Source organism: Rhea americana, unplaced genomic scaffold, assembly GCF_003343005.1.
Source record: "Rhea americana isolate MKP2758 unplaced genomic scaffold, rheAme1 scaffold_337, whole genome shotgun sequence".
NCBI lineage: Eukaryota > Metazoa > Chordata > Aves > Rheiformes > Rheidae > Rhea > Rhea americana.
In genome coordinates this window covers 429,094-454,108 of record NW_028186465.1, presented here as the reverse complement: position 1 = coordinate 454,108, position 25,015 = coordinate 429,094, and the positions used below count along the sequence as shown (strand labels likewise).

Genomic DNA, 25,015 nt, shown 5'->3' with positions numbered 1-25,015 from the left:
CCTCTTTCTCTCTTTTCCTCTCCTCTTTCTCTCTTTTCCTCTCCTCTTTCTCTCTTTTCCTCTCCTCTTTCTCTCTTTTCCTCTCCTCTTTCTCTGTCAGTTCAGTGATTTTGCTCACAAAGCAACAGTATGAATGCTAGTTTTGGAACAAGCAAGGAAGTGAGGATAGCATTTTCTGTGGCAGCCAGCTCAGAGATGGCCATAGATACTGTTGAAAAAATTCTCTAAGGATGTATTGAAAGCTAAGAATGGCTATCCAGAAAAAACRCCAGCAAGTCTGAAAGCATACTAATTTCCTTTTCGCTTATTGACAAAATTATTTTATAATATTTATTTTGATTTCTGCTTTTTTTAGTTAAACATGCTTATGTTTACCTATAGTTGTTCGTTTATGTAAAATAAAATTGGTCAAATAATGTTTTTACAGAGCTCATTTTACTAATACCAAGGCTGTTTTTTATTTAAATTTGCAAATATTTTATTTTCTGTAAGGGAATGATTAAAGTTGAAATACATTTTTTTTCTGTTAAGTTTTCATGCTGTAATTTCTACTTATCTGTTTCGTCTTTGTTATATATTTAAGAACATAAAATTGGGAAAAAAGTACTTCCCAGCTCTTATTTGTGCATTTCAAGCTGTTTTTGTCTAATACGGTGTTGTTTAAAATCCTATAAATAATTATYATCCCAGTGGTGCGGGTTTACATTCACCAGTGGTACCATTCTATTCTTGTGTGTGATGTGCCACTGTTAAGCCTGTGGACATAGAAAGGAAGAAAACATGGCTATTTTTTGGCAGATACATGAGCACTGAATGGATGCCTTAGCACTGCTGTCTTAGTAAAACTGACTTCTTTCTAACTCAGTATGTATTATGAGTGAAAGTTACAAATTCTGTGTTTTTTTAAAAGGTTTTCCTATACCCTGTTGTTTTGTCCTTATTTCTTTTGAAGCCTGAATCCTTAAATGGAACTACATTTTGGCAACATCTTGTGAATTACGTTAAGATTTTGACTTATTATGTGAATGTTGTTGGTAAGTTTTGCTTAAGCAAGGAATGCAGGCCACTAAGCATAAATAAAGACTGACTAAAATAATGAAACAAAGAGGAAGCTTGTAAATGGAGATTACTGTCCTAAAATGAATTTAGAAACTTCCACATGCTTAGAAGAACTTTTAAAATGGTATGTTTAACAGATAAGTTGTTTAATGTGTACTTTGAAGGAACTTTGATACCAGTGATGTAAAAAGGCTTTTAAGAATAATGGTCAATGGGAATTGGAAATAGTTGCTTGTCTTTTTTTTTTTTTAATACAAAATGTTAATAGTGAAATTTACTCCCTCATTACAGTGTTGCTTGAAGTGGGATAAGCCTGATAYAGTTGCATATAAAAAATTTTTAGCTCCATGGTCCCCACTTACTGGCTGAGGCTGATGCAAGACACCCAAAGGTCCTGCTGTTATGTGTTTAGGAAACTTTTCTTGACTCCCTCTTTCATCATGAATGCAACTCAGTATTTGAAGGTAGTGAGGCTATGCTTTTAAAGAAATTTATAGGGTGATATATAGTGACTTACTTTTGAAAGTTTAGTTTTCAAGTTTGTTGCTGCTAATAGCTTTGTCAAGCAGACACCAGTGTATCTAATACTGTAGTTTCATGGATGCTTTAAGTCTGCCCTGCTGTCAAAGGAAGCAGTCTTGTTTGGCTGCTACTTCAACTTACCTGTTCTGGCCCAAGTATTTGTGGAATTATACAGTGAAACACAAGAAAAATTATTTGTGCTGACATGAAGCAGGAGATGATCATGAGCACAAGGAAGATGAAGGATAGAAGAGATAGGACTCTTCTAAGGCCCAGCTTATTCTAGCTTAATCTACTATGGAGCACCTCTAATAACATACAAAATTTTTTAATAAGAAAGTGAGTTGGTCAAGAGCCCAGTATTTCTTTTCTCATATTTGGAGCAGAAAGTGGGGGGAGGAAGCTGAGTGGCCAAAACCAGCAAATTATAGCCCTGGTGTTTCAGGCATAAGCCATGTCCCTAGCTGTAATACTAGGAACAATGCTCAATGTTGGTAATAATGTTTTGTGTCATGTTCTTCATGTACACCTTTGGCTCTCTCTGGGTCTCTTCTGAGATTATTTCAGAAGTTTCATAAGGTGAAAGAGAGGCAACTAGTCACTGGGTTAGCTACTGATGTCATTGAGTGGCAACATGCGATGCATAGCATCTCTCTTTGCTCTTCCACTTTTGCTCTTATTTAAGATGATGTGCTATAATGACTTCAGACTGTGGTGATGGGCACAAGAGGTTCCAGAGGAAGAGGCTGTGGGTGATATTTTTTTTATTTGATGTCATGAAACAATGTTTTGTAGTTATGATACTTTCAGAGGAAGATAAACTTCTGTGTAAATGAGAAACGTGGAAGTATGCTATTGGAAAGGAACTATTTTCCTACATAATTCTGTGTATATGCAGTCCTTCTCTAAAGCAGCTTTAATAATACGTAAATTAAGCTTTAAATTCTTGCATATAGTGAGAATATTTATATAGATGAATTCTTATTCAAGGCCAGATTAGTAGGCCTATTCATTTTTAAATAGATTTCTTATTCCTAAGTGTGAGAGTTTTTTGTTGGGGGGAAGCATTTTAATGTGTCAAGTTTTTTACCTATTATAATTAAATGGAAACAAAGCTGGGAATAGTTGTGATTTTTTTTCTTAATTAAAGATTCATGCTTTTTAAAACTAGAGAGTTCTGAATAAGTTATATATCCACAATRTTAATCAAAAATTTTTTCTAGGGAGAAAGGCAGTAAAGAGATTATTATTATTGTGGCTGTCAGTTGGTCATGTTTATATCTAGTGGCTGTAAAAAATGCAACAGAAGGGTGCAGCTACACCTCACCTTTGCAAGCTACTAGAAAAGATTCCTAAAATTTTAGTGCAGAAGTGACTATCGAGTTTTGAGCTAAATTTATTTAAACTCTGTTGTTCAGCCTAGTTTTAACCTGTTTTAAGATGAAGAAACTGTCTTGTATCTTATCTTGTCTTACACAGTTTCAACTAACACAAACTGATTATTTTTTAAAAGTTGGAAGTAGAAATGGCATTGAACAGTATTAAATACTGCTTTAAAACCTGTGACTGAACTTCACCCATTTAGCTGAAGTGTATATTACTTTTTCTGTGCTAAACTTCTGAATGCATTAATTACCTTGTGTTAGCTAATACCATCTTGCCTTTTGTCTAGACAAGATTTGAAATCATCCAGTACACTACTGTGCTCTTTCAGAGACTCATGCTTGCTGATGAGGACTAAACTTAATCTTATTAAGGCATATGTTTTGTAGAAATTGAAATATCTTGGTTACTACTAGGGAATGATAAGTGGACCTTTGAAAGCAGGGTTTATAAATGCTGCAAATTCTACATTTGTTCTTTTAGATGAAGAAAACATTGAAAATTTCTGAAACAGGTATGATTTAGGAGCCTTGGAGGTCGTTACTGGTTTGGTTTTAATGACTAAATTGTTGAGATTCAGAAATACTGGGAGATTCATCCTATTTGTTTTGAACCGTGACAAAATTCTAAGTCATTTCAGAGGGATTTTAAAATTTTCTTAATGTTGAGACAGATTACAAATATATATTATATATATAATAAGGGTTTCTGCTAATTAAAAGCTGAGGGCAGTGAAAGACTTGCACTTCTGAGATCAATTTCATTTTTTCAGTTATGCTTTATGTATATGTTCAAAATAACTTTTTTTAAACAAGGWAATGTTGGTTATTTAAATGAACTTTACACTCATGTATGTACATAGTTAATGGAAAAAGACATAACAGACTAATGCTTACATAAATATTGTATAAAAGAAACCTAATGACAAAGCTTTCACTATTGTCCTAGCTCCCCACCCCTAATCTTTTTTTTAAAATGATGGCTTCAGTTAAGTGCAGAGCTGTATGTTACAGTGTGTACCTGCTCTGTTTACTACTGTCCTCCTTACTCCCTGCTCATGGCTGCATGCTGTCCTCTTTCCCTTATAATCCATCTCTTATTTGACCCTTTGCTAAGCCAATTCAATTTGATAACCTACCAACATAAATGTTTTCTGGGGTATCAAGAGCCTGCTCGTTGAAGGACCTGAAGAGTCAGGTCTCTTATGGAGTGAGGATGGTGAGTTGTACAGCCAACTGTGTGCAAGGCTGAAGGAGGAGTGATCTGGTATGGAAGAGGAGTGGGATTTGTCCCTTCTTGGCAGTGGCTGTTGAGCTGACATGTCTTAGCATATAACACGGAGTCCAGCAGTAAATTTGGTATTTGTTGTGTGTTATCTCTTTATCATAAAGAGATTAATGTTTGAACCCACTTAAGGGAATTGTCTCTCTACCTTTGAGCCCAGTCCTGTAGTAAAAATACATGCCAATGACTTCTCTTTTTCTGTTACATAGGAATCAGAATTGCTGAAAGCACAAATAGAGAATCGTAAAATAATTGCTTCATTGACACTGACTAAAGGTTTGAGGTAAGATTAACTTAATTCTGTTTTTAAGTGTTGTGATYCAACTCAGTTATTTGAAATGAGGATTGATTCTGTTTTTCTAAAATTTATGCTTGTTATTTAAAAAGAAACACCTAAAAGATATACATCTTTCTGAAGTTAAGTGTTCCGTATGTCATTTAAAGGTCAACTAATGAACGGTCTATACCTGCTTGTCCTACATAGAATACAGATGTACAAATGTTATTGTTAAACAGTGAATATCACAAACAGATTTCCTCTAAAGCTGAGATCGAGTTGTGTTATGAACTTCTGCTGCATATGTGAATTTTGGTCTGAAAATTGCTGCATGTCCCTAATAACTAGAGGGTTTTTTCTATCATACTTGAAGAAAATTCACATGCTTCATGTTTTAAAATAGTTTAAATACTCTGAATGTCTGTGGCGTATGAGCAGATGAGCATAATAGATTTTAAGGCACTTTCTGTGAGTTTAATTGAATATAATGAATAAAAGCCATCTTATATTTTGTAAGTTTGCTTTTTAATGGGAGGAGCAGTTCAGTGACAGCACGCAACACATTCTTCTCCAAGGTAAAGAATTTTTTCTTAGTTCAGTTAACTGGGAAATTAGTGCAGGTTATGCTTATGCTTGCCTAAAGCTTCTGAAATTTTGTTAAGTTTATACTGTTGCTTCTTTGTTTTGTCTTAGCACAACTGAGATCGCCCAAACCACAAAAAAGTTTATATATATAAAATTCCTTGTGACAAAAAGTGCTTGTCAAATTGAACTTGTATTTTCAATAGTTCTAGGTTTTTATTTATGTTTGTAATATGAAAGCTAAGTAGTTATTATACAAAAATGGAAAACACATAAACAGTGATAACGGACATAATGATAAACAGTGAGAATTTTGGACACTAGGCATACTAAGGCATGAAAATGCAATTTCTTGTCAACAGTTTATATTCAGAAGGTCATCTCATATGATCCTTTTTTTTTTTTTATGCAATTTCTTGTCAACAGTTTATATTCAGAAGGTCATCTCATATGATCCTTTTTTTTTTTTTAAAGTTGGGCAGTCTTAAAAGAAAATGATATTGAGGCAAAGTTGCTATTGGGGAATTTCAGACACTGATCAGGAAAGAAAAGAACAAAGGTGCATTTTTCTCTATGAATAGCAATAATTAAAAATATTTATTATAATTATAAAGAAACCCACAATAAAATATAATTTATTGTTATTTTATTTTAGGACTCATTGCTTTATAATCCGTTGTAGTTTTGATAGCCCGTGTTCCACTGAAAAATGTTGAATTCTGTTGTAAGCTATGTTGTTTAGTTGGTTGTTATAAAATCCACAACCAAGATTTTAACAACATCTGGTGTAAAAAGTTAGCTTAACCTAAAAAGATTCATGGTGGGCATGTTGACAGGTGGAAAATCAGATCAGGCTAATTAGATTTAATACATGTGGTTAAGAGAAATCATGCTCCTGGCTCAGACTATCAACTACTGGACAGGATATTTCAGGACTGGTACTTTGCTTGTATAAAAGGTTGACTGTAGTAGGCTGTGAAGTTCTGGAAGAATTGGTGTGTTGGAAAAGCAAGGATTTATAAACTCAACAGATAGCAAGAATTTTGTGTTTGTATGTAGTAGTTCAGAATTGGAATAAACAAATGCTAGGCCAAAGAGGTATTTTCTACTTTAATGATAGTACAGATGCATGAATTGCGAGTGATCTTTTTGCTGCAAAAAAAAAATAGTTTTTAACTTTATACAGTGATTTTAGCCTAAATTCTAGAAAAGTCCAGAGTTTTACTTGAAAAAACTTTGGGCAGTTATAAAATTTTTTAGGTTATAATCAAACTTTTAACTTTTTAAACCATATAAAATTGATAGAAAATAAAAATTTAGCTCTCTAAAAAATGTGTAATAGTCTAGACTGCCATTATTTCTTGCCTTAATTTGTAAATTTTTTTTTTCTGTTGCTACCTTCTGCTTACAGGATCAGTTTATTAAACTTGGAAAACCTTTTACTGATATACTTTGTTTTCAGATAAGCTGCTTGCCATAGCTGTGTTAAATAAGTCTTACATTCTTTAAACTGTAGTACATTGAGCTTTTGTAAGTTACTAATAAATGTACTCTTATCCTCTTCAAAGGTCTTTTGTTTAGGAAATTCTGTACCTCTTTCTGATAATCTCATTTACCTCATTTTATAATATAAAAATCTTGCTTGTTTGTATGATTTACATGGACTCTAAATAGTCCCCTCCTTTTTTTTTTTTTTTCCCTCCTCCCCTCCTCACTGCTTTTCCTTTTGGGAAGGAGTGTATCTACTGGGAAAAATGGGGCGATCTAACTCTAGATCACATTCTTCAAGATCAAAGTCCAGATCTCAATCCAGCTCTAGGTCAAGATCCAGATCACATTCTAGAAAAAAGAGATACAGGTAAATTGATATCTTACTTCATGAAAAGTTGTTTTTTGTCTGGAAATTTATTTTTTCATTTGCATAATGCTGTGGCAAAAGTTAGCCTGGGGTCTTTCACTTTAGCCAGTAGGTAAATTCTACTTTGACTGTAATTTCTGTTACTTTAATACTCTACTATTTTGCTCTTTTCCTGTATCTCAAGAAAGTTTCAGAATGCTAACTGTTCTTCCTGATTTGTGGTTTGATTCTCCCCTCCCCCTTCACATGATGTTTTCTATGTCCAGTCTCTCTGTGATTTGTTCTGTCTTTCTCATGCAGCTTTTCACATATGGAGTAAGTTAAGGTTCAGCAGATAAGCTTTGCTCTATCTTGCTGATCGTAATTGCATTCTCAGTTGCCTTGGGCCTTTTCTTCCACTTTTTTACTAGTGGATATTACCAGCTCCCATAACAGGAATAGCTGAATTGAATATTCACTGCCTCATCAGCTGCTGCAGTCCACAGGCTGGCATGTTAAATTAAACTTGAGGTGATGTAAGTCCATATTCCAGGCTGTGAACTCTGGTGGCTGAAGAACTGAAAGCTGTGCTACTGAGTGATCATCCCTAATAAAATCTTAGGTTGGGCCACTGAGGCTGCTGATGTCTTAATGAGGTGATGCTGAATTCTAGAGTTTCATAGTTCTTGGAGTGTAGGTGTGTTTATTATAATCTGTTATGCGACAGGAAAAATTAATAAAGATAGATTGTAGAATTTCTTATCTTTAAGACCAGACCTGCTTCTTTTACCATCTAGATTGTATGTGAGTGGTTTAGGATTTAGTGTTTTTTTTTTCTCCTCCTCCTCAATTGTCAAATGTTAATGCTTGCTTTTTAATTTTAGTTCTAGGTCTCGGTCAAGGACGTATTCACGATCTCGCAGCAGGGATCGTGTTTATTCTAGAGATTATCGCAGAGATTACAGAAATAATAGAGGAATGAGACGCCCCTATGGTTACAGAGGAAGAGGTAGAGGGTATTATCAAGGAGGAGGTGGTAGATACCATCGTGGAGGTTATAGGCCTGTCTGGAACCGAAGACACTCCCGAAGCCCAAGGCGAGGTCGTTCACGTTCCAGAAGTCCAAAGCGAAGGTCTGTGTCTTCCCAGAGGTCCCGGAGCAGATCTCGTCGATCTTACAGATCTTCCAGGTCCCCAAGGTCCTCCTCATCTCGTTCTTCATCCCCATACAGCAAATCACCGGTCTCTTCCAAAAGACGTGGGTCTCTGGAAAAGCAGGCAAAGAAAACTGAAGGGGCTCCTTTGCAAGATAGCCCTTTGAAAAATAAATCACAAGATGAACAGAAAGATACATTTGAACATGACCCATCAGAGTCTCTTGACGATTTTAACAAATCATCAGCAGCTTCTGGCGACATTTGGCCTGGCCTTTCAGCATATGATAACAGTCCAAGGTCACCACATAGCCCTTCTATTGCCACCCCACCTAGTCAGAGTTCATCTTGCTCCGATGCCCCTTTGCTTAGCACAGTCCACTCAGCAAAGGACACACCTCAACATTCCCATTCCATTCAGCATAGCCCTGAGAGGTCTGGCTCTGGTTCTGTTGGAAATGGTTCTAGCCGTTACAGCCCTTCTCAGAATAGCCCGTTGCATCACATCCCTTCACGGAGAAGCCCTGCAAAGACAATCCCACCACAGAGTGCTCCCCGTGAGGAGGCTCGAGCGCGTTCATTTTATCCTGAGGCTGGAGAACAGGAAGCTGCAAAGGGTGGAAAGTTTCTGAAAAGGTAAGGGTTGCACTAATGTTGCATCTTAAAATGCTGTGTAGTGAGTTTTGACTGGATCTTCACTATGCTTTGGAAAAAGCAATATGGAATGCTGTTGAATGTTTTATTGATTTTAACCTAATTGAACTTAAAATGCATGTTTTTTTCCGCTCTTAAGACACTCATGACCATTAACTAGTAAAGGTAGGAAGCTGTATTCTTCAGGAACAACTGGTTTGTCCATTTCTGTTACAGTACATTTTCTTAAAGTCTATTAAGAAAATCTGAATTGGAGTAGTGCATCAGACTTGCTTGTTTGACAGGGTGAATTCTATTTAAGTACTTTAAACTTTTAGTGCTTCACATAGTTTGAAATGCAAATCTGGAAGTCTGTGAATACCCAGGTGTCATGCAATGATTTCTTTATTGACATAAACAGCATTCATTCCTAACTGTGTAGTGCAATATGACAACTTTGATGCTCTGACTTGCATTACTTATGAAAGAGGGTATGTCTTGGTATTCTTGGAATATAATTTCAGTGACAGGAAGGACAATTTGTTTAAACTTGAATGTATGTTTCCAATTAATGTGAAGTTCTTAAATGTGTTATTAAAATGTTAATGCCTGGTGTATTTGAGCTAGCAGTAATTAGAGGAAAAAGTTGCGAAAACCATACTGATGTTAGACTGTTCTTTTCTATTGTGTATTGAAAAATTTCTATTTACTTTAGTGGATTTCATATAAAATGAATTGTAGAGCAGAGCTGTGTTCTATGCTAAATAATTTGACTGTAATTTTAAATGAATTTAAGTCACTGATTTATTATATAAAAATATATGCTAGAACACCAAAAATGTGACTTTTCCTACATTGGGTGTATTGTAGCTGGTAAATGTGCTAGGACCTATGTGAAAGTGTTGTATAGATAAAGCAGTGGCTAAAATAAGCATTCATTTCTAAATGTGTTCCTATGTTTAGGTAAACTACTTAAAGGTTCCCTGCTTGTGCACAATACAGTGAATGAATTAAGCCAGTGTCGAATTTTGGACCTATTAGAAATGTGCAGGATCTTGAAAATGATTTTTTTTAATGGTACTTTTTTTTACTAAAAGGAATTAAAAAAATGAATTGCAATCTGAACTGCCAAATTTCATGTGACTCAAAATAACTGATGTAAGAATACATAAAGTTGGGTCTCAATTAAGAAACAAGCCACTAGCTAGCTTTTTTTTATAAACTCAAGCAGAGAATTTCTAGGTGTTCTACAGAAAGGCATTATTTCCTTCAAATGCTTCAAATAACATAAATGACTGGGTACAGTATTCTTTGCAAAAGCTTAAATGCTAAAGTTGCACTGCACAGTGGAATGTATTTTCTTGTTGGTATGGGAGTGACACAAAAGAGAAATGCAAGTGATTAACTGGAATGAATGCAATCCAGAGTTACCAGTCTCTTCTTTGCTATCCACAGGTACACAGATGAAGAGTCTAGAGTATACCTGCTTGATAGGGGTAATACCAGGGAGAAGGAGGCCCAGAAGGAGAGAGGATCAGAAAAAGGGAGGACAGAGGGAGAAAGGGAATGGGAGGATCAGGAAGCTTTAGATTATTTTGTTGATAAAGAAGCCGGGAAAGAAAAGTTTAATGACTCTGAAGGGGAGGACACAGAGGAGACAGAGGATTATAGACAGTTCAGAAAATCTGTCCTGGCAGATCAGGGTAAAAATTTTCCTACTGCATCTCACCGGAATGCTGAGGAGGAAGGAACCAAATACAAATCTAAAATATCAATGAAGGGCAATAGAGAGAGCGATGGATTTAGAGAAGAGAAAAGTTATAAGCCTAAAGAGACTGGCTATGTAGTGGAAAGGCCTAGCGCAACAAAAGATAAGCACAAGGAAGACGACAAAAGTTCTGAGAGACTAATGATGAAGAAAGAAACTCAGTCACCTGAGCAGGTAAAGTCTGAAAAGCTCAAAGAACTCTTTGATTACAGTCCCCCTCTACACAAGAATCTGGATGCGAGAGAAAAATCCACCTTCAGAGAGGAGAGCCCACTTAGGATCAAAATGATAGCCAGTGACTCCCATCGTCCTGAAGTTAAACTCAAAATGGCACCGGTACCCCTTGATGATTCCAATAGGTAAATTATTCCACTTTAAGTGTGGTTTTCCACATGCCCGTGGTGTCACTGCTCTTTATTTAAACTATTGGTTTCTTTTTGTGTGTTTTTTTTTCTTGTTGTTGATACTTTTTAGACCTGCATCCTTGACTAAAGACAGGCTGCTTGCTAGCACACTTGTCCATTCCGTCAAGAAGGAGCAAGAGTTCCGATCCATCTTTGACCACATTAAGTTGCCACAGGCCAGCAAAAGCACGTCAGAGTCATTTATTCAGCACATAGTGTCCTTGGTTCATCATGTCAAAGGTATATATTCAGTCTACTGTACCAAATATACACATCTGACAACTGCATTTGAGCCTATTTGATATCTCTAGTACAGGAAGATTTTTGGCTCTCTTTTAATAYTGATTTAGTCAGACTTTTTTCCTTTTGAGGTATGCACAAAAGTAGAAAAATAATGGCTGCAGGAGTTAGTATCAAAAAAACCCCAACTCCCACAAACTCAAAATGTATATATACATATAAAATGTATATATAGTAGCATTTATACTAAGTTTCTGGGTAGATTTTGTTGAGTCTAAATAGTATATAGATTTAGAATTTGAATTCTTGCATTGAAATTTAAATTACTATGTTGGCCAATCTTCTTTGCTTAGTTTAATAGTTTTAACACCTAATCTAATATTAAGCAATGCAATTTGTGTTGACAAGTGTCTTTTCTGCTGTTAAATGCAATGGTATCTCTTACTGGGGCACCCCAGAGGTCATTTCCAGGTACTTATTACACCTTATTATTCCTTTTTTAGACCTAAAAGCTTATAATGCTTAACAAAAGTTGTGCTCTATGAGATGTTAAAAATACACTATGAAATCCCATTTTAGTCTTACTTGACAGTGGTAGTACTGGAGCCAGGAATTCCACTTGTAGGAACGTGGCAGTGGCCAAATACATACTGTTAAATTAATTATATCATATTTGCTGATTTAACAGTAGTGACTGTTGCTTGCTATCATTAAATTAAAACAATTTGTTGGGGAAAATACCAACAAAGTAGATGTGTTTTGTTTAGGTCATAGATATTGTCAAAGTTTGTTGAAGAGTTGATAATTTCTTTAAATCTTGGGAGGACATCTAGAGCTCTTTAAATGAGCATCAACGTTTTTCGTATAGCATTTACCTTATTTCAGTGGACTATTGTATTATTCTTGTGTTTAATGTTCTGAAATAATATGGAAGAACTTGCTGGTGAAAATAATTCCCCTGCATCAGCATACAAGGGGGAATTTGGAACTGCTTAGTTAAGTGCCCAGTTTCAATGCGTCTGTAAGCATTGTTTCTGAAGATGCTTAGCTGCTAAGACTTGCAAAGATTTTTGTGTAGTAAAGGTATATGCTAAAGTTCCCTCAAAATTCCCATTTTGCTGCCAAAATAAATAATTTAGGTGACTAAGGCCAAGTGAGTTTATGGATTTTAAATTACTTGCAAAGAGGAAAGTAATAGTAGGTAATTACAGATTATATTAGATAAAAAATCCTTGTTGGAACACTTAGAGTATAATGACTTTGTTATGGAAGTATCATTTCTTTTATTGATACGTAAGAGATTTAAGGCTCGATCCAATGAGAGCTTCTGTAAATGTTGGCTTATATGGTACATGTGTAGGCTTTAGGTGAAATAATATTCCTGAGACTCTTACATGTTGATCACAGAATGCTTAACTTGTTTTTTGTGAACATTTGTACGTTAAATTAAATACCTTGTAAATATAACAGTTTAACAGCCTATCTGGTCAAGTTACTCAATATGTAACGTTATCATGGTTTCTGAAGGGAGAACCTCTTTATACTTTTCAAATTTACTGTGGTCTGTGATCATATTTTAGTAACTTTTGACAAATTGAAGTTATGTTCTTTATTGGTGTGATGCGACCAGTCTGAACAGCTCTTTGTTAATGTAGAGCTGAAAATGCCCAGTGATGTTTTCTTTTTCATTGTAACTAGGTCCTGGAATGTGTTTTGAAATGGCAAAATCCATGTTACAAAAGTAAAATAGCTGTTGAAAGATACAGATGCCAAACAGGCAAAGTTGAACCTTCTGTCTTCCTGGCAAAAATGGCATAAAAACAGAGTTGCTAGCTCAAATTCCTGTGTTTGATGGAATTATGATTGAGGCACTACCCTTGTAGTGGCCGTTTCAAGTTTTAATGGTTGGTTATGAGACAAATGCTGGATGCCGGGCGGTAAGTTGACACAGATGTATGTTGACCTGTTAAGCAGATAGCTTGCTTCATATGTAACATTCCATAGTTCATGACTTTATGTATTTCTCTATTACATTTAAACACATTTGTTGAGCTGGTTTAAAAACTGAGTTTGCTGTTGCTAATTTAACTGTCTCTGAAGGCAAGAGAAAATTTGTCAGAGAAACTGTCAGGTTTGCCAAGATGCCAGATGCTTAACTAAATCTATAAATAGGAATGTTACTTGTCTTGAATTGTTTATCATCACAACTTCAAATCGAGAAATTTTATATTTTTAAGAAATAACTTCTTAGGTTGTTCRTGTAATTACTGAAACATACATTACCTAATGTTCTCACTAAATTCTGTTTTAAGTTAAAGATGAGATGAATTGTAAAATGTGCTTCTTGCAATTATTCCTGGCTTAAAGTAACTTCATTTTCTGTTATGGGCAAAGTGTAAAGAAGTAACTTAAGATAATTGCTCCTTTCTTTTTTGTTAGGAGAAAATGTAATTGAAAAAAAAAACCAAGTCTAATTAGTAAATCATACTTGAATTAGATGTTGTACAGTGATGGCATAGTTATAAGTAGACTTTCAGTGATGCCGTGCACTGTTATTTGTTTGGGTTATAGTTAATGTAAAAGTGGAGAGAACTCCATATTTGCTTATCTTTCTGATACATTTATTGAAAATACTATATTTTTGCCTGCTACRTGCCTTTCTGACAGGAGTAGAATACCTGTGTCAGTTGAATTAAACTAATGAGACAGTGTTTCTCTATTGTAACCAACAGAGCAATACTTCAAGTCAGCTGGAATGACCCTAAATGAGAGGTTCACTGCATATCAAAAAGCTACCGAAGAACACTGCACCCGGCAAAAGAGCCCAGAAATACATAGGTACATATTAATTACATATGTAGATGCTTTGTATTTCAAAGAATGTTATCTGCTAATACTTCATTTGAGAGCCCAAAATACTATTTCTAATCTACGTGGAGTAATTTGTTAGTCTCTGTGTAAATATAAAACACCTTAAAAGGGGGAGGGAAAGAAATTTTTCCTTGAAAGAGAACTTGCTTGAGCCAACTCTGGCTTCATCTGTAGCTTTGTAACAGATGTCTTCTCTGTCTCATTTGGGATATATTTTTCTCAAATGCAGTGCTCAAAAGTTGAGGGGCATATGTTTAGAAGATGAAAATAAGCCTAGTAATGTATCTTTATTCTTCAGTGTGAAATGGTCACCTTAACTTCTTTACTCCTTGTGTGTGTTAATTTACAGCAGAATTTGTTCAAAAAAAAAAAAAAGTTTGAGAACCTGAAAGGTAAGAGGGTAGGTGTGCAGACGTAACTTCTGATCCAATGCCTTAGTTATATAAGGGTATGTACTACACTGTGTTGCGTGTGAGGCTGTATTATCTCCATGTTATCTCCTGACCGTGTAGGAGATAATGTACCAGGTAAGTATTTCAACTGTGCTACAAATTATGCCATAATGTTGGAGTTCTTGGAGGAGGGGGCAGGGTTGGGACTGCCTACATTTATTGATCTTTTGGAATTCTCCTTTAAGCTTTTTATATCTTCAAAACCACAATTAAAATACAAAAATCAAACTGCATGTTCTTTGTATTTGTATTTTCAGCATATTTCACAGAAGAAAGCCAAGGTTTTCCATTTTGAATCTACTTCTATATCTATTCTGATAGTGGGGCTTTATATTCAAAAAGGTGGTCCTACTGCAAAAATGCCYTTTTTCCTCAGATTTCTATTGGAAAGAAATGTCTGAAGCCATAAATAGTCACACACACACATATGGCTAGACACTGCTTTTATTTTACATTTAGGAGGATTGACATCTCTCCAAGTGCCCTGAGGAAGCACACCCGTTTAGCAGGTGAAGAGAGAGGCTTTAAAGAAGAAAGTCAAAAAGTAGGTTCTCAGTAAACATTCTAGCTGTATTTCTAATCTTAATTTGATGTGTTTCCCTTTGAATCTGAACTTTGTGTGTGTATATAAATCTTCAAAAAAATAGTTTGTATTTAAAGTGCATGGAGTACTTTGATTTAAACTTTTTTTTTTTTTTTAATCTTTAAATAAAAACACAATGACAAGAAATCAGTTTATGCAGTGTGAGATTCTGCTTTGTTGATAGTGTGGCATTATAAGGTCAAATCTCCCACTGTTCCTTTCTTCTCTTGGATGTTTTCTTAGTCCATTTTGTGGTACTAAACTGCCTAAAGACAAATAATAGGAGAAAAAATAAATACTGAGGTGTTCAGTGAGTAGTATTGTTGGACGGATAAGGTGCTTATGCTGTGCTAAAAACAGTTACCCAAGTATACTTTTCTTTTGCCTATCTTCTTAAACCATGTGTTAAAGTCTGTTTACATCAAAAAGTAGGTCTTGCGTTGGCTTGTTTGGAACGCTTGCTCAAAAGTTAATTTCTTTGCCAAATTTTTAGCTTAGCTTTCTCTTTCTAGACCAAACAATTGCATGTAAAAGGCTTTCACTAGAAGTCAGCTTACATGCTGAAGAGTGTTTTGAAAACTAGGTAAATCCTATCTTGTCTTTTAGAAATTTGAGGTATAATTTGCCTTTTAATTTAGATCGTCCTCTGGATGTTTAACTTAATCTTGTTCTTGAAATATATTTTCACTTGCAGGGAGACAAAAAATTAAGGTGTGACTCTGCTGATCTTCGGCACGACATTGACCGCCGTAGAAAAGAGCGAAGTAAGGAACGAGGAGACTCAAAGGGTTCCAGGGAATCCAGTGGGTCAAGAAAGCAGGAGAAAACTGCAAAAGATTACAAGGATTACAAATCTTACAAAGATGACAGGTAAATATTTGAAGTCACTGTGTAGGTTTTTAGCCTCTAATTAGCCTTTTGTAATTGTAAGCTTAATTGCTTTCAATTTTCAATGTGTAATGGAATATTTAAATTTAAACAATTAAAATTATTTGTTTTACAGCAAAAATGTATTATCTGTCTTTTACACGGCTTATGGTGGATGAGGACAAAAACTTTGGAATAGCAAGCTAACACTGAAAAAAAAAATGACAAATTAATCTGTCCTATTATCCAGGCTACATCAGGAGGTTGGACTTCAATGCAGTACATTTCTATAAACAGTTTGTGTAAGAACTTTGGTTCGTTATGCTTGATTCCGCACTTTTTCAACTCATAACACCCAGAATATGAGAATTTTATTGATATTTAGGTTTAACATGGGTGAGAAGGGGAGTGTTTATTTTCTTTCTAAAGCCAGTGGGCTGTTTTTAAGGCAAATATTAGCATGTTTCAGTGGATACTGTGTAGCAGTGGTAAGAGTGCTTCAGGTATGACTGTCCTTTGGATATTACATTAAAATCTTGTAAATCGGGTCGAATTAGTGCCACTATGGGGTTACTGAAAGTCTTACTGTAGGGTATTTTTCCTGCTTTATACTGGGTATACAATGAAATTTTACTTATGCTTTCTTTTTCCCATCCTTTCTGATTTTGGTATCCACATTATCTTCCACTGGCTAATTCTGTACAGGCATCTACATAGGGAAGCCCAAGCCATATCTGCTTCTCAACAGTGTGCAAACTGAATTATGTAGTTATTGTAAAAAWTTTGCCTTGAGGGTTTCTTCCCTTTGATTTCTGTTGTTCTGCCTCAGAAGAAAGGCAGATTTTATAGCAGAGCCTCTTCATGGCATCAAATTGTATTAAAAAAACTGTTTTGCAGTTTGCAGACTGCTGCTTTCCAACTTGTTAGCAATAGTGTACATGTAATGCATTTCAATGTGTAAGAGGAGGCTGGAAAGTGAAATTACACTTCACCTTAACATCTGAAATACGTAACTTACGTGACCTTATAACCAGAAGGGGAGATAGGTTTTTTTCATAAAATATAAGCAGAGACCCCTTTTTAGTATAGTGTGTTACAGACTATAGTACTTTTAAAATAGCACACAGTATATCTTTTTATTTTTCAGTAAACAAAAAAGAGAGCAAGACCGTTCTCGATCCTCCCCATCTTCTTCTCCATCTTCTTCCTCATCCAGTTCTCGAGAAGAAAAGGATACCAAGAAGGAAAGAGATGAAGAGTTCAAAACCCACCATGAGCAGAAAGAATATTCCAGTTTTGCAGGAGTCAACAGGCCAAGAGGAACCTTTGTAAGTTGCTATTTTCCTATTCTTCCCCCAAATTGTGAATGCAATATTATTAAAGACAGATCTTTTCTAACAGTGTCCAACAGCAGTTACGTTTAGTGTGTAAAGGTGTGATAAAATAATGTTAGAGACAATGAGTGAAAAAAAATCTTGTGTATTCCTTGCTATTTTGCAATTATGTAATTTGCTGGGAGAATCTTAAATTTAACTACTGTATAAAGTCCTGCAATGTATTGCCTCTCACTTCCTGCAGCTTCTATTTTTCCCCATCATTTTCAGTTTGATTTTTGCCCTCCTTTCAGTAGATGTCTGCAGCTTGTTGTGTACATTTAATTTAACTAACCTTAAGACAGCTGTATTAAGGAGAGAAGATGGTATGTTTGCTGTTGTTTTCCAGTGTGTTCTCAGAATGGCCTGGACTAGCAACAGTGAGCATGAAAGCTTACTAATTTAGCTCTGCAATATATTTTAGCRTTGTGATGTTGGAGTGCCATACTGACCACCATGGTCTTCAGAAAATATTTTTACACTAATCAATTAAAAGGTAAAATTGCATGTTAATGTAATTTGCTAATATTTAACTGGGAAAAGTAGAAGCATTAGGAAGGATGAAGAAACAGAGAGGAGGCCTTGTAAAGATGAGGAACATAGACAACAAGTGATATCTTAAAGTTCTGTTCGCAAGATAAAAATGACAGCCTGACTCAGTGGGCGAGAGTAATTTCATTTTCTCAATTCTTCACGTAGCACATAATTAAGGTTGAACAACACGAAAAGGCATTGCTTGGTGCAGATATGTTTGATACAAATATACATTGAATTTTGTTTGTAGTCATATAGAGGAATGTTTTGAACTACATATAAAAGTGTCTCTGAAATGCACCTGGATTGTGCAATGCGGACTTAAGCTTTGCATCTTGTATCTGAAAAGGTAAAGCTACTTTGAGGGAAATCTCAAAGTTCAAAATTATTTATAATGATTAAAAATACTTAATGAGAAAAGAGGAAAAAAATTCTGTAACTACGCTGAATAGTCCTATGGCCTAAATGTACAAATCCTTCAGCAGGGTAGATGTCAAGTATGACGTCAGCATGATCCCTGGGAGTACAAGCTAGTAGCACTGAGTTAAAACAGAGAACGCAAAAACTCTCTCCTTTCTTTAAGAGAATCAAGTTGAAGAAAAATTCTTTAGTTACTGGAAAGCCTTACTGCTTTATAAAACTAAATTGTATGTATAATGAAAAGGATGCTACTCTACATGTAATTTGGATCTATGTGAATTGTAAATTTAATAAGCATCTGCTATTTTTGACTACTGGTAACTGCTGATACTGACTGTGCAATAATAAGTGGTTACTGTTCCTTAATGACATATATAGTCACACCCACAGGCTCATCAAACAAATTGTAGTGGAACAAGAGTCTAAACAGGCCAACCTGCTGTCTTAAACCTTCTGTTTAAGATTACAGACTGGTTAGGATTGAAAGATATAGACTGGCTAGTATAGAAGTGTCTTTGTGACCCAGGACTAATAGTTACTGCATCCAGTAAGTATTGCTTTGGTTTTGAAGTAAAGAACATGTCTTGATTTGCAACAAAAACTTCTTGTTTTATAGAGGCTATGTTGGGAGAGAGTGGCTGGCTAGATAGGAGAGATCTTAATGGAAATGAAGATTTCATGTTAAATTAGTACTGATTTTCACTAATACTTGGTAATATATTTAGACCTAATTGTTAATTTGGGAATTTTTGTACAGAATAGAAAACCATAAATATTATGAAGTAGAAATATTTGAAGTAGAAATACAGAAATATAAATTCTTTTAATGACATTGTTTTTAGTATCCACCTCCTAAAGGAATTTGTCTGTGAATGCTCTGAGTAAAAGGAGCTTTCTCTTTCTATAGGAAAAAGTACCATTTACTTCTTGTGGTAGTCTCTACAATGAATAGACCTATAGAGGTAGTCCAGTACTGGGTTCATCTCCCATACTTCTTTGCCTGAAAGATAACTTCAAAAGCCCTAGACACCTTTGAGGGAATCCAGTCATAGGATCTAATACCAAGAAATACTTGGGATTTTTTATAGTCTTGTCTCCACTTTGTTTCTACATCCTTTTCTTGCCTACTGCGATACTGCTCTTTGTGCCCTAGTTTTGTAAAAGTTCTAAAGCTATTGGAAATCAAACACTTAGTTTTTATTTTTGTACCATTTTCTTTAGGAATTTACCTGTCACTTTCTAAACGATTCTTAAAGCAATTCTTTTTTTGTTTGCCTGCAGTATATTGATAGATCTTGTGAGTTCTTTACTGGACTGTTTTTAGTCTATTTCGAAGTACTGTTAAAGCTGTCCTTTATAAATTCTACACTGGGTGGGGGAGTGTTGGAACTGAATGGGAACAGGTGTAGATTATACTCTTTTCAGGTTAATTACTTGCTGCTTTTTGTTTGATGCTTAATTTTTTTTTTCCAAATGAAATTAATTTCCAGTCATAYTGTTTTGTATAGTTACATCTGAAGACCATAGCTAGGCTGGTTATGGAAAGCATGTTCTCTAGTAACTACAAGTTTTAGCGCTCTTGCCAAGCTAATTTTTCTTTTCCTCTCAAATGGAGGTTATCTAGATTAGCTTATGGAAAACACTAACAGCTTAAGATGTCTGTGCAGAGGAAACTGAGGATATTACTTTTTTGCATATTCTGAGTCAAGCAATAATATCTTCCTATTTGAGACTATTTTTAAACTTAGTATTTTAACATCCTATTAATTAATTGTAAAGAAGCACATTTAAGACACTTAACTTTAAGCATCGTTATTTCATGTAGTATGTATTGCTTATTTTCTGAGTAAGGTGCTTAAGCCAAATTAAATTTCAAATGAGTGAAGTGCTTTGTATCTCAGTTACCCATTTTATGGGTAATGCTAAGTGGACACACTTAATCTAGCATTGCGCAATTCATACATATTTATTCTAGAATTACACCCTCATAACAGATAGGACTGAATGACTCCATAAATGATAGGGCCTTATTTTATCTCCAAAAGTCTTTCCCCCCCAGTCTAATTTTTCTAGCTATTTTTTGTTTGTGAACAGCTTTAGAAGTTCTCTTCTGAGCTTTTTGTTGCAACACACTGTTTTACTAGGAGTCAAAGGAGATCTCTTTTTTGGCGGTTGTGGATAAATTTATACCAAATCGCAAATGTTTCAGATTTTAAGCTTAAGAGAATTGTTATCTCAAAATGAATGCTTAAATGCACATTACTTTTWAAAATTCACATACTATCTCGATTTACAAATACGTGTGTTCTCATTAAGAACAGAAAAAGCATTTTGAGTAATACAGAGCTTGACTTTTTGCTTTGTGGCTTTATGTGAATGGATTAAATAACATTTTCGTTAATCAGTTTCGAATTAGGGGCAGAGGAAGAGCCAGAGGAGTTTTTGCTGGAACAAATACTGGTCCCAGCAATTCAAATACTACTTTTCAAAAGAGACCGAAGGAAGAGGAATGGGATCCTGAATATACTCCAAAAAGCAAGAAATACTTCTTGGTGGGTGTGGAGAACTTTATCTTACGCATGCGTTTGTTTTCTCGAAGTGCATTTTATATCTGATGTGAAGGAGATTGTTTCTACACTCATTGTAGCTCTCAATGCCTTTAGTTATGTATGCATGAGAGCATCAGAATTCCTGTAGTGCCAAGTTCTGTTTCTCTTGCATCCTTCTGCAACAGGCTGGCAATAACTGAAGATTGAGACAGAATTCATCCCCAAACTGCTTTTTTATCAGTGAGATGGGGAGGAAGGTAAACTTGGACTAAATTATTAAAAACAAGTTTAAAACCAAAAAGATTTGCACTGTTTACTTTCCTGGTTTTATTTCTAAATGGCACTGAAGCTTTGTATACATCTGTCTGGAAATCTGCAAAAGTGAAAAATCAGGAAAAGCTGGCAGTATTTGTGGATGGATGTGGGCTGTCGCTATCAACAGCCCTGCTGCTCTCAGTTAAGTAGTGTGATAGTCATTTAGAAAAAAACAAATGAATAAAATTCCCCAAACCAAGGAGGATTTTTTCCACATCTTGATAGTGAAAGGAGGGCTGTCAGTGTAGCTGCCCAGTAAGTAGTTTAGTATACTGAATAGGTAGCCTCTGTTCCAGTTGACTTTCCTAACAATACAAGCTGTTAAGTAGATCATTTTACTATTGGGGGAAAAAAATGCCTTTGTGGCATTAGTTTTTTTCTAATATGTTAGCAGGTAATCAAAGAAAAAGTGTGATTTTAGTCAGGATATTTTTACGAAACAGGCTCCAGTGATAGCTTCAGAAGGAAGTTAAATACTGTATGTGTATATGTAGTAGAACTAAAATACTTCGACCTTTCAGCATTTGCCATTAGTGCAAACATAACTAGAGTACTAGAATACAGCTGTATGCATTAGACCAGAATTTCAGTTAGGTAAAACTGAATATCCAAGAAAGCTTGCATACTTTAAAATGTGTATTGGTCTGAACAGGAGACCTAGGAATTATAGCTTACTTGGTATTAAGATTCAGAACACTTTCTTGTCAGAACTTAAACTTGATTCTTCTTAACCTATAACTATCTATCTTACACTTGAACAGAGGCTGGAAATTGTTGTATGATCCTTACTTGAAGTTCTAGATTGATAGCTGCTCTTACTGAAGAACTTTATTGAGGTGGTATGATGGAGAAGTTATAATATTTAAAAACATACAGGATTGTAAACTTGTTCAATACTTAGCAAGCAAAGCAGATGCAAATTAAGAGCTCTCAAATGTGTTTATATTTAAATAGCTTTTTTATTCCTCAAATTAAACTGACAAACTTCAATATTCATTCACTTTATTTTAAAATATGAAGACTAGAGTAATTATTTGATACCTAGTTGTAAAGAATGTCATACCACTGAAGTCTTATTTGTAGTATGTGTTCAAAACATTCTAGTTCAATTCATGAGTTAGCTACTGCTGTGGAAAAGTTGTTTTCTTCTTTTGAATCAGTTAACAATCAACTTTTATAACCTGTAAACCTGGAAGGAGATACGATGATATATTCTTTAGCTAGAAGAAATGAATTGACTAACTGTAGTTGTTTTTCCTCATCTTATTTTAAATTTTTTTTAAAAAAGCCTGTAACTATTCTTATAATATATGTTTTTTTAACAGTTATATAGGTGTAGCATGTTTAATACAGCCCAGATTTCTTTCCAAATCACAAGTAAAAGTGTAGAAATAGAAGCAAGTGTCCCTCACCCTTCTAGATAAAAGCATAATTGTCTGTAGTGTCCATATACCACATATAACTGTCAGATTTATCAAAATGTGTAAAGGCTATATTTGGTAGCAAGGTGGCAAACTTTAAGCTTCTTAACCTATAACTCTTATTAATGTTAAATAGTCAGCCAATTTAAAATTTGCCCTACTTTGTGTGGGTGAAGCAGAGTTTCTGAATACTGTCTTCTGTTATTTTTCATTAATAAGTATAAAGAACATTAGTAGCTCTGCACTATTAAAATCTTTTAAAAGCATATTCCTAGAGCAGAAAACAGATTTACTGCTCAGAACTAATGAGTAACCTCTCATTTACCACTTAAATTATAAGAAAACTGGTTTGTTAACCTCAACCACGAGAAGCTGAGTAGACTCGCAGCTAATAAAGGCTTAGAAAAATTTTATGAAGGTATATTTAGTGGTAGCACTATGAATTGTAAAGACATCCTTTATAATGTAATCTATAGATTACGATCGGAACTGTTAGAAAACTCTGATCGCTTTTGTAAGTATAGCCTATATTTTATATGGAATATCAACATTTAAGAGCTACATAAGTCTTTTAACTTTATTCTTTGCGTTGTTATTGTAGCATGATGACAGAGATGATGGTGTAGATTACTGGGCCAAAAGAGGAAGAGGCCGTGGTACTTTCCAGCGTGGCAGAGGTCGTTTTAACTTCAAGAAGTCAGGTAGCAGTCCGAAGTGGACACATGACAAATACCAGGGGGATGGGATTGTGGAAGATGAAGAAGAAACAATGGAGAACAATGAAGAAAAGGACAGACGCAAAGAAGAAAAGGTATACGGTTCTGTTGGTGAACTGTGTTTTCTTTGCAGTATCCCAAATAATTAAGTGAAAAATCATTGTAAAAGACTTTTAGAGCTTTGTAACTGACAATTTACAACACTGTTTTCTTTCTTTCCACAGGAATAACCCTGGAAAAAAGTTCTAGCTGAAAAAGCAGCTCTTGCACCACCCACACAACATTTTTAATATGTTTTTTTGTTGTCAAATGAATGTAAGCATTTTACTTAAATTTTACTGTTGGAAAGTAGTTTAGAGGGATTGTTTTTTGTTTTAAGCCTTTAGAAATCTTGATATAGTAAACTATGTTAATGATCGTACAGGTAGAAAGTAAAATATTTGTAACAACTTTTAAGAAATTTTACTGTTTGTTATATGCAGTGTAATTCTGCTTTGTCCAAATATATGGTCAAGTACAACTCTAAAAGTTTTGATTCTCCCCCTATGTCTGTGTTTTATTCTGAAGTAAACTTACAGCTCTGCACACCCAAAATCTTGGAGGATCTTTTTTTTTATAAATGGACTGCTAAATCTATTGCCTTTTTATTAGAAGTATTTTTAAGCTGTGACTGGTTAGTTATATTTGTGAGCAGTTATGCATTAATGTTGATCTCATGCTTTAGCAAGAATCAGATCTACATTGTGTGATGAAATGTAAGTTAAACCAGGATTATCATTCTGTCATGCCAGAGAGAGCAGCTTGAGTTCTATCTTTGGGAGCAAAATATTCCTGTAGCCTGAGGAATACACCTGTATATAAGTACTCGAGTGAGTTTCAAGTATATTATTTCCCTTTTGGAATATCGGTTTTTGCAACTTACTTCTACGTCACCATGGCTGCAAACTTTGAACAGATTTAAAAACTGGAGCTCGCACCCCTATTTGTACTGTTACTATAAAACTACCTATAAACAGCTTAATAATTTAGGTCCAGAACAGATTAGTTGTGTATGTATGAATACCTAATGATTTACATTGTCATTAAATATATTTCCCTATGTAGAAGGTAACTTAGCAGTGCTAAAGATTTTATAATGAAATAGCATTATCTCAGCCATCAGAGATAATAAGCTCTCTGATAGCTTAATCACTGATAGAATGCTTCAGTTGAGAAATTTGTGGCAGTATTAATCCACCTTCCTTTTATATCAGTTCCAGTTTATGAACCTAACTTAAATTTCTTAATATTTTCCTGAAAAAGTCTATATAATCTGGCAAGAGCAAGTTTTGTATTACATTTACAGCCTTAAGTGAAATCGGGGGAAAGGAAAGCAAAACCTCAACAAAGCAAGTATTTTAAAACCTGTCTCACTAAAGATACTCTGAATATACTAAACATTTCTATAAAGTCTGAATTCCATTACAGAGCTCTGAAATTACGTTTCTTTAGCATTCCACTTCATACAATGTGTAAATCTGAACTTTCAACTCAAGACTAAAAGTTAAGCTGGCTAAAAGTGTGGTAAGTGAGTCTTACCTCTCTTCCATGCTGATTTCTTACTAGCTGTGCTTCTAGTATATTTGTAGCAAAAGTTAGTATACAGTTCGAAAACAAACAAACAACAACCCCCCCAAAATTTAATGTACTGGTAGGTACACCTTTAACATCCAGAATGTTCAGGATGACAGTAACATACTTGAATTACCAGAATAAGGACATTTGTACCTAT

At 34.8% G+C, this 25,015-nt stretch overlaps 1 protein-coding gene across 7 annotated transcripts in view; it reads left to right on the top strand.

Annotated features, from left to right (window-relative positions):
- The window catches only part of BCLAF1 (BCL2 associated transcription factor 1), a 30,053-nt gene extending 6,215 nt beyond the window's left edge, over window positions 1-23,838 (top strand). For 2 of the 7 annotated variants that reach the window (XM_085311266.1, XM_085311265.1), the window contains exons 2-13: window positions 4,458-4,531; window positions 6,842-6,965; window positions 7,829-8,734; window positions 10,187-10,858; window positions 10,974-11,143; window positions 13,876-13,981; window positions 14,926-15,010; window positions 15,744-15,919; window positions 17,064-17,244; window positions 20,649-20,795; window positions 23,130-23,339; window positions 23,469-23,838. In XM_085311266.1, the coding sequence (XP_085167392.1) occupies window positions 6,862-6,965; window positions 7,829-8,734; window positions 10,187-10,858; window positions 10,974-11,143; window positions 13,876-13,981; window positions 14,926-15,010; window positions 15,744-15,919; window positions 17,064-17,244; window positions 20,649-20,795; window positions 23,130-23,339; window positions 23,469-23,474 (2,763 nt within the window). In that variant the 5' untranslated portion in view covers window positions 4,458-4,531; window positions 6,842-6,861 and the 3' untranslated portion in view covers window positions 23,475-23,838. Of the gene's footprint in view, window positions 1-4,457; window positions 4,532-6,841; window positions 6,966-7,828; window positions 8,735-10,186; window positions 10,859-10,973; window positions 11,144-13,875; window positions 13,982-14,925; window positions 15,011-15,743; window positions 15,925-16,052; window positions 16,219-17,063; window positions 17,245-20,648; window positions 20,796-23,129; window positions 23,340-23,468 lie in introns of those variants that run through there. The other 5 variants (XM_085311269.1, XM_085311267.1, XM_085311268.1 and 2 more) reach the window with 5 other exon arrangements.
- The last annotated feature ends 1,177 nt before the right edge of the window (window positions 23,839-25,015 follow it).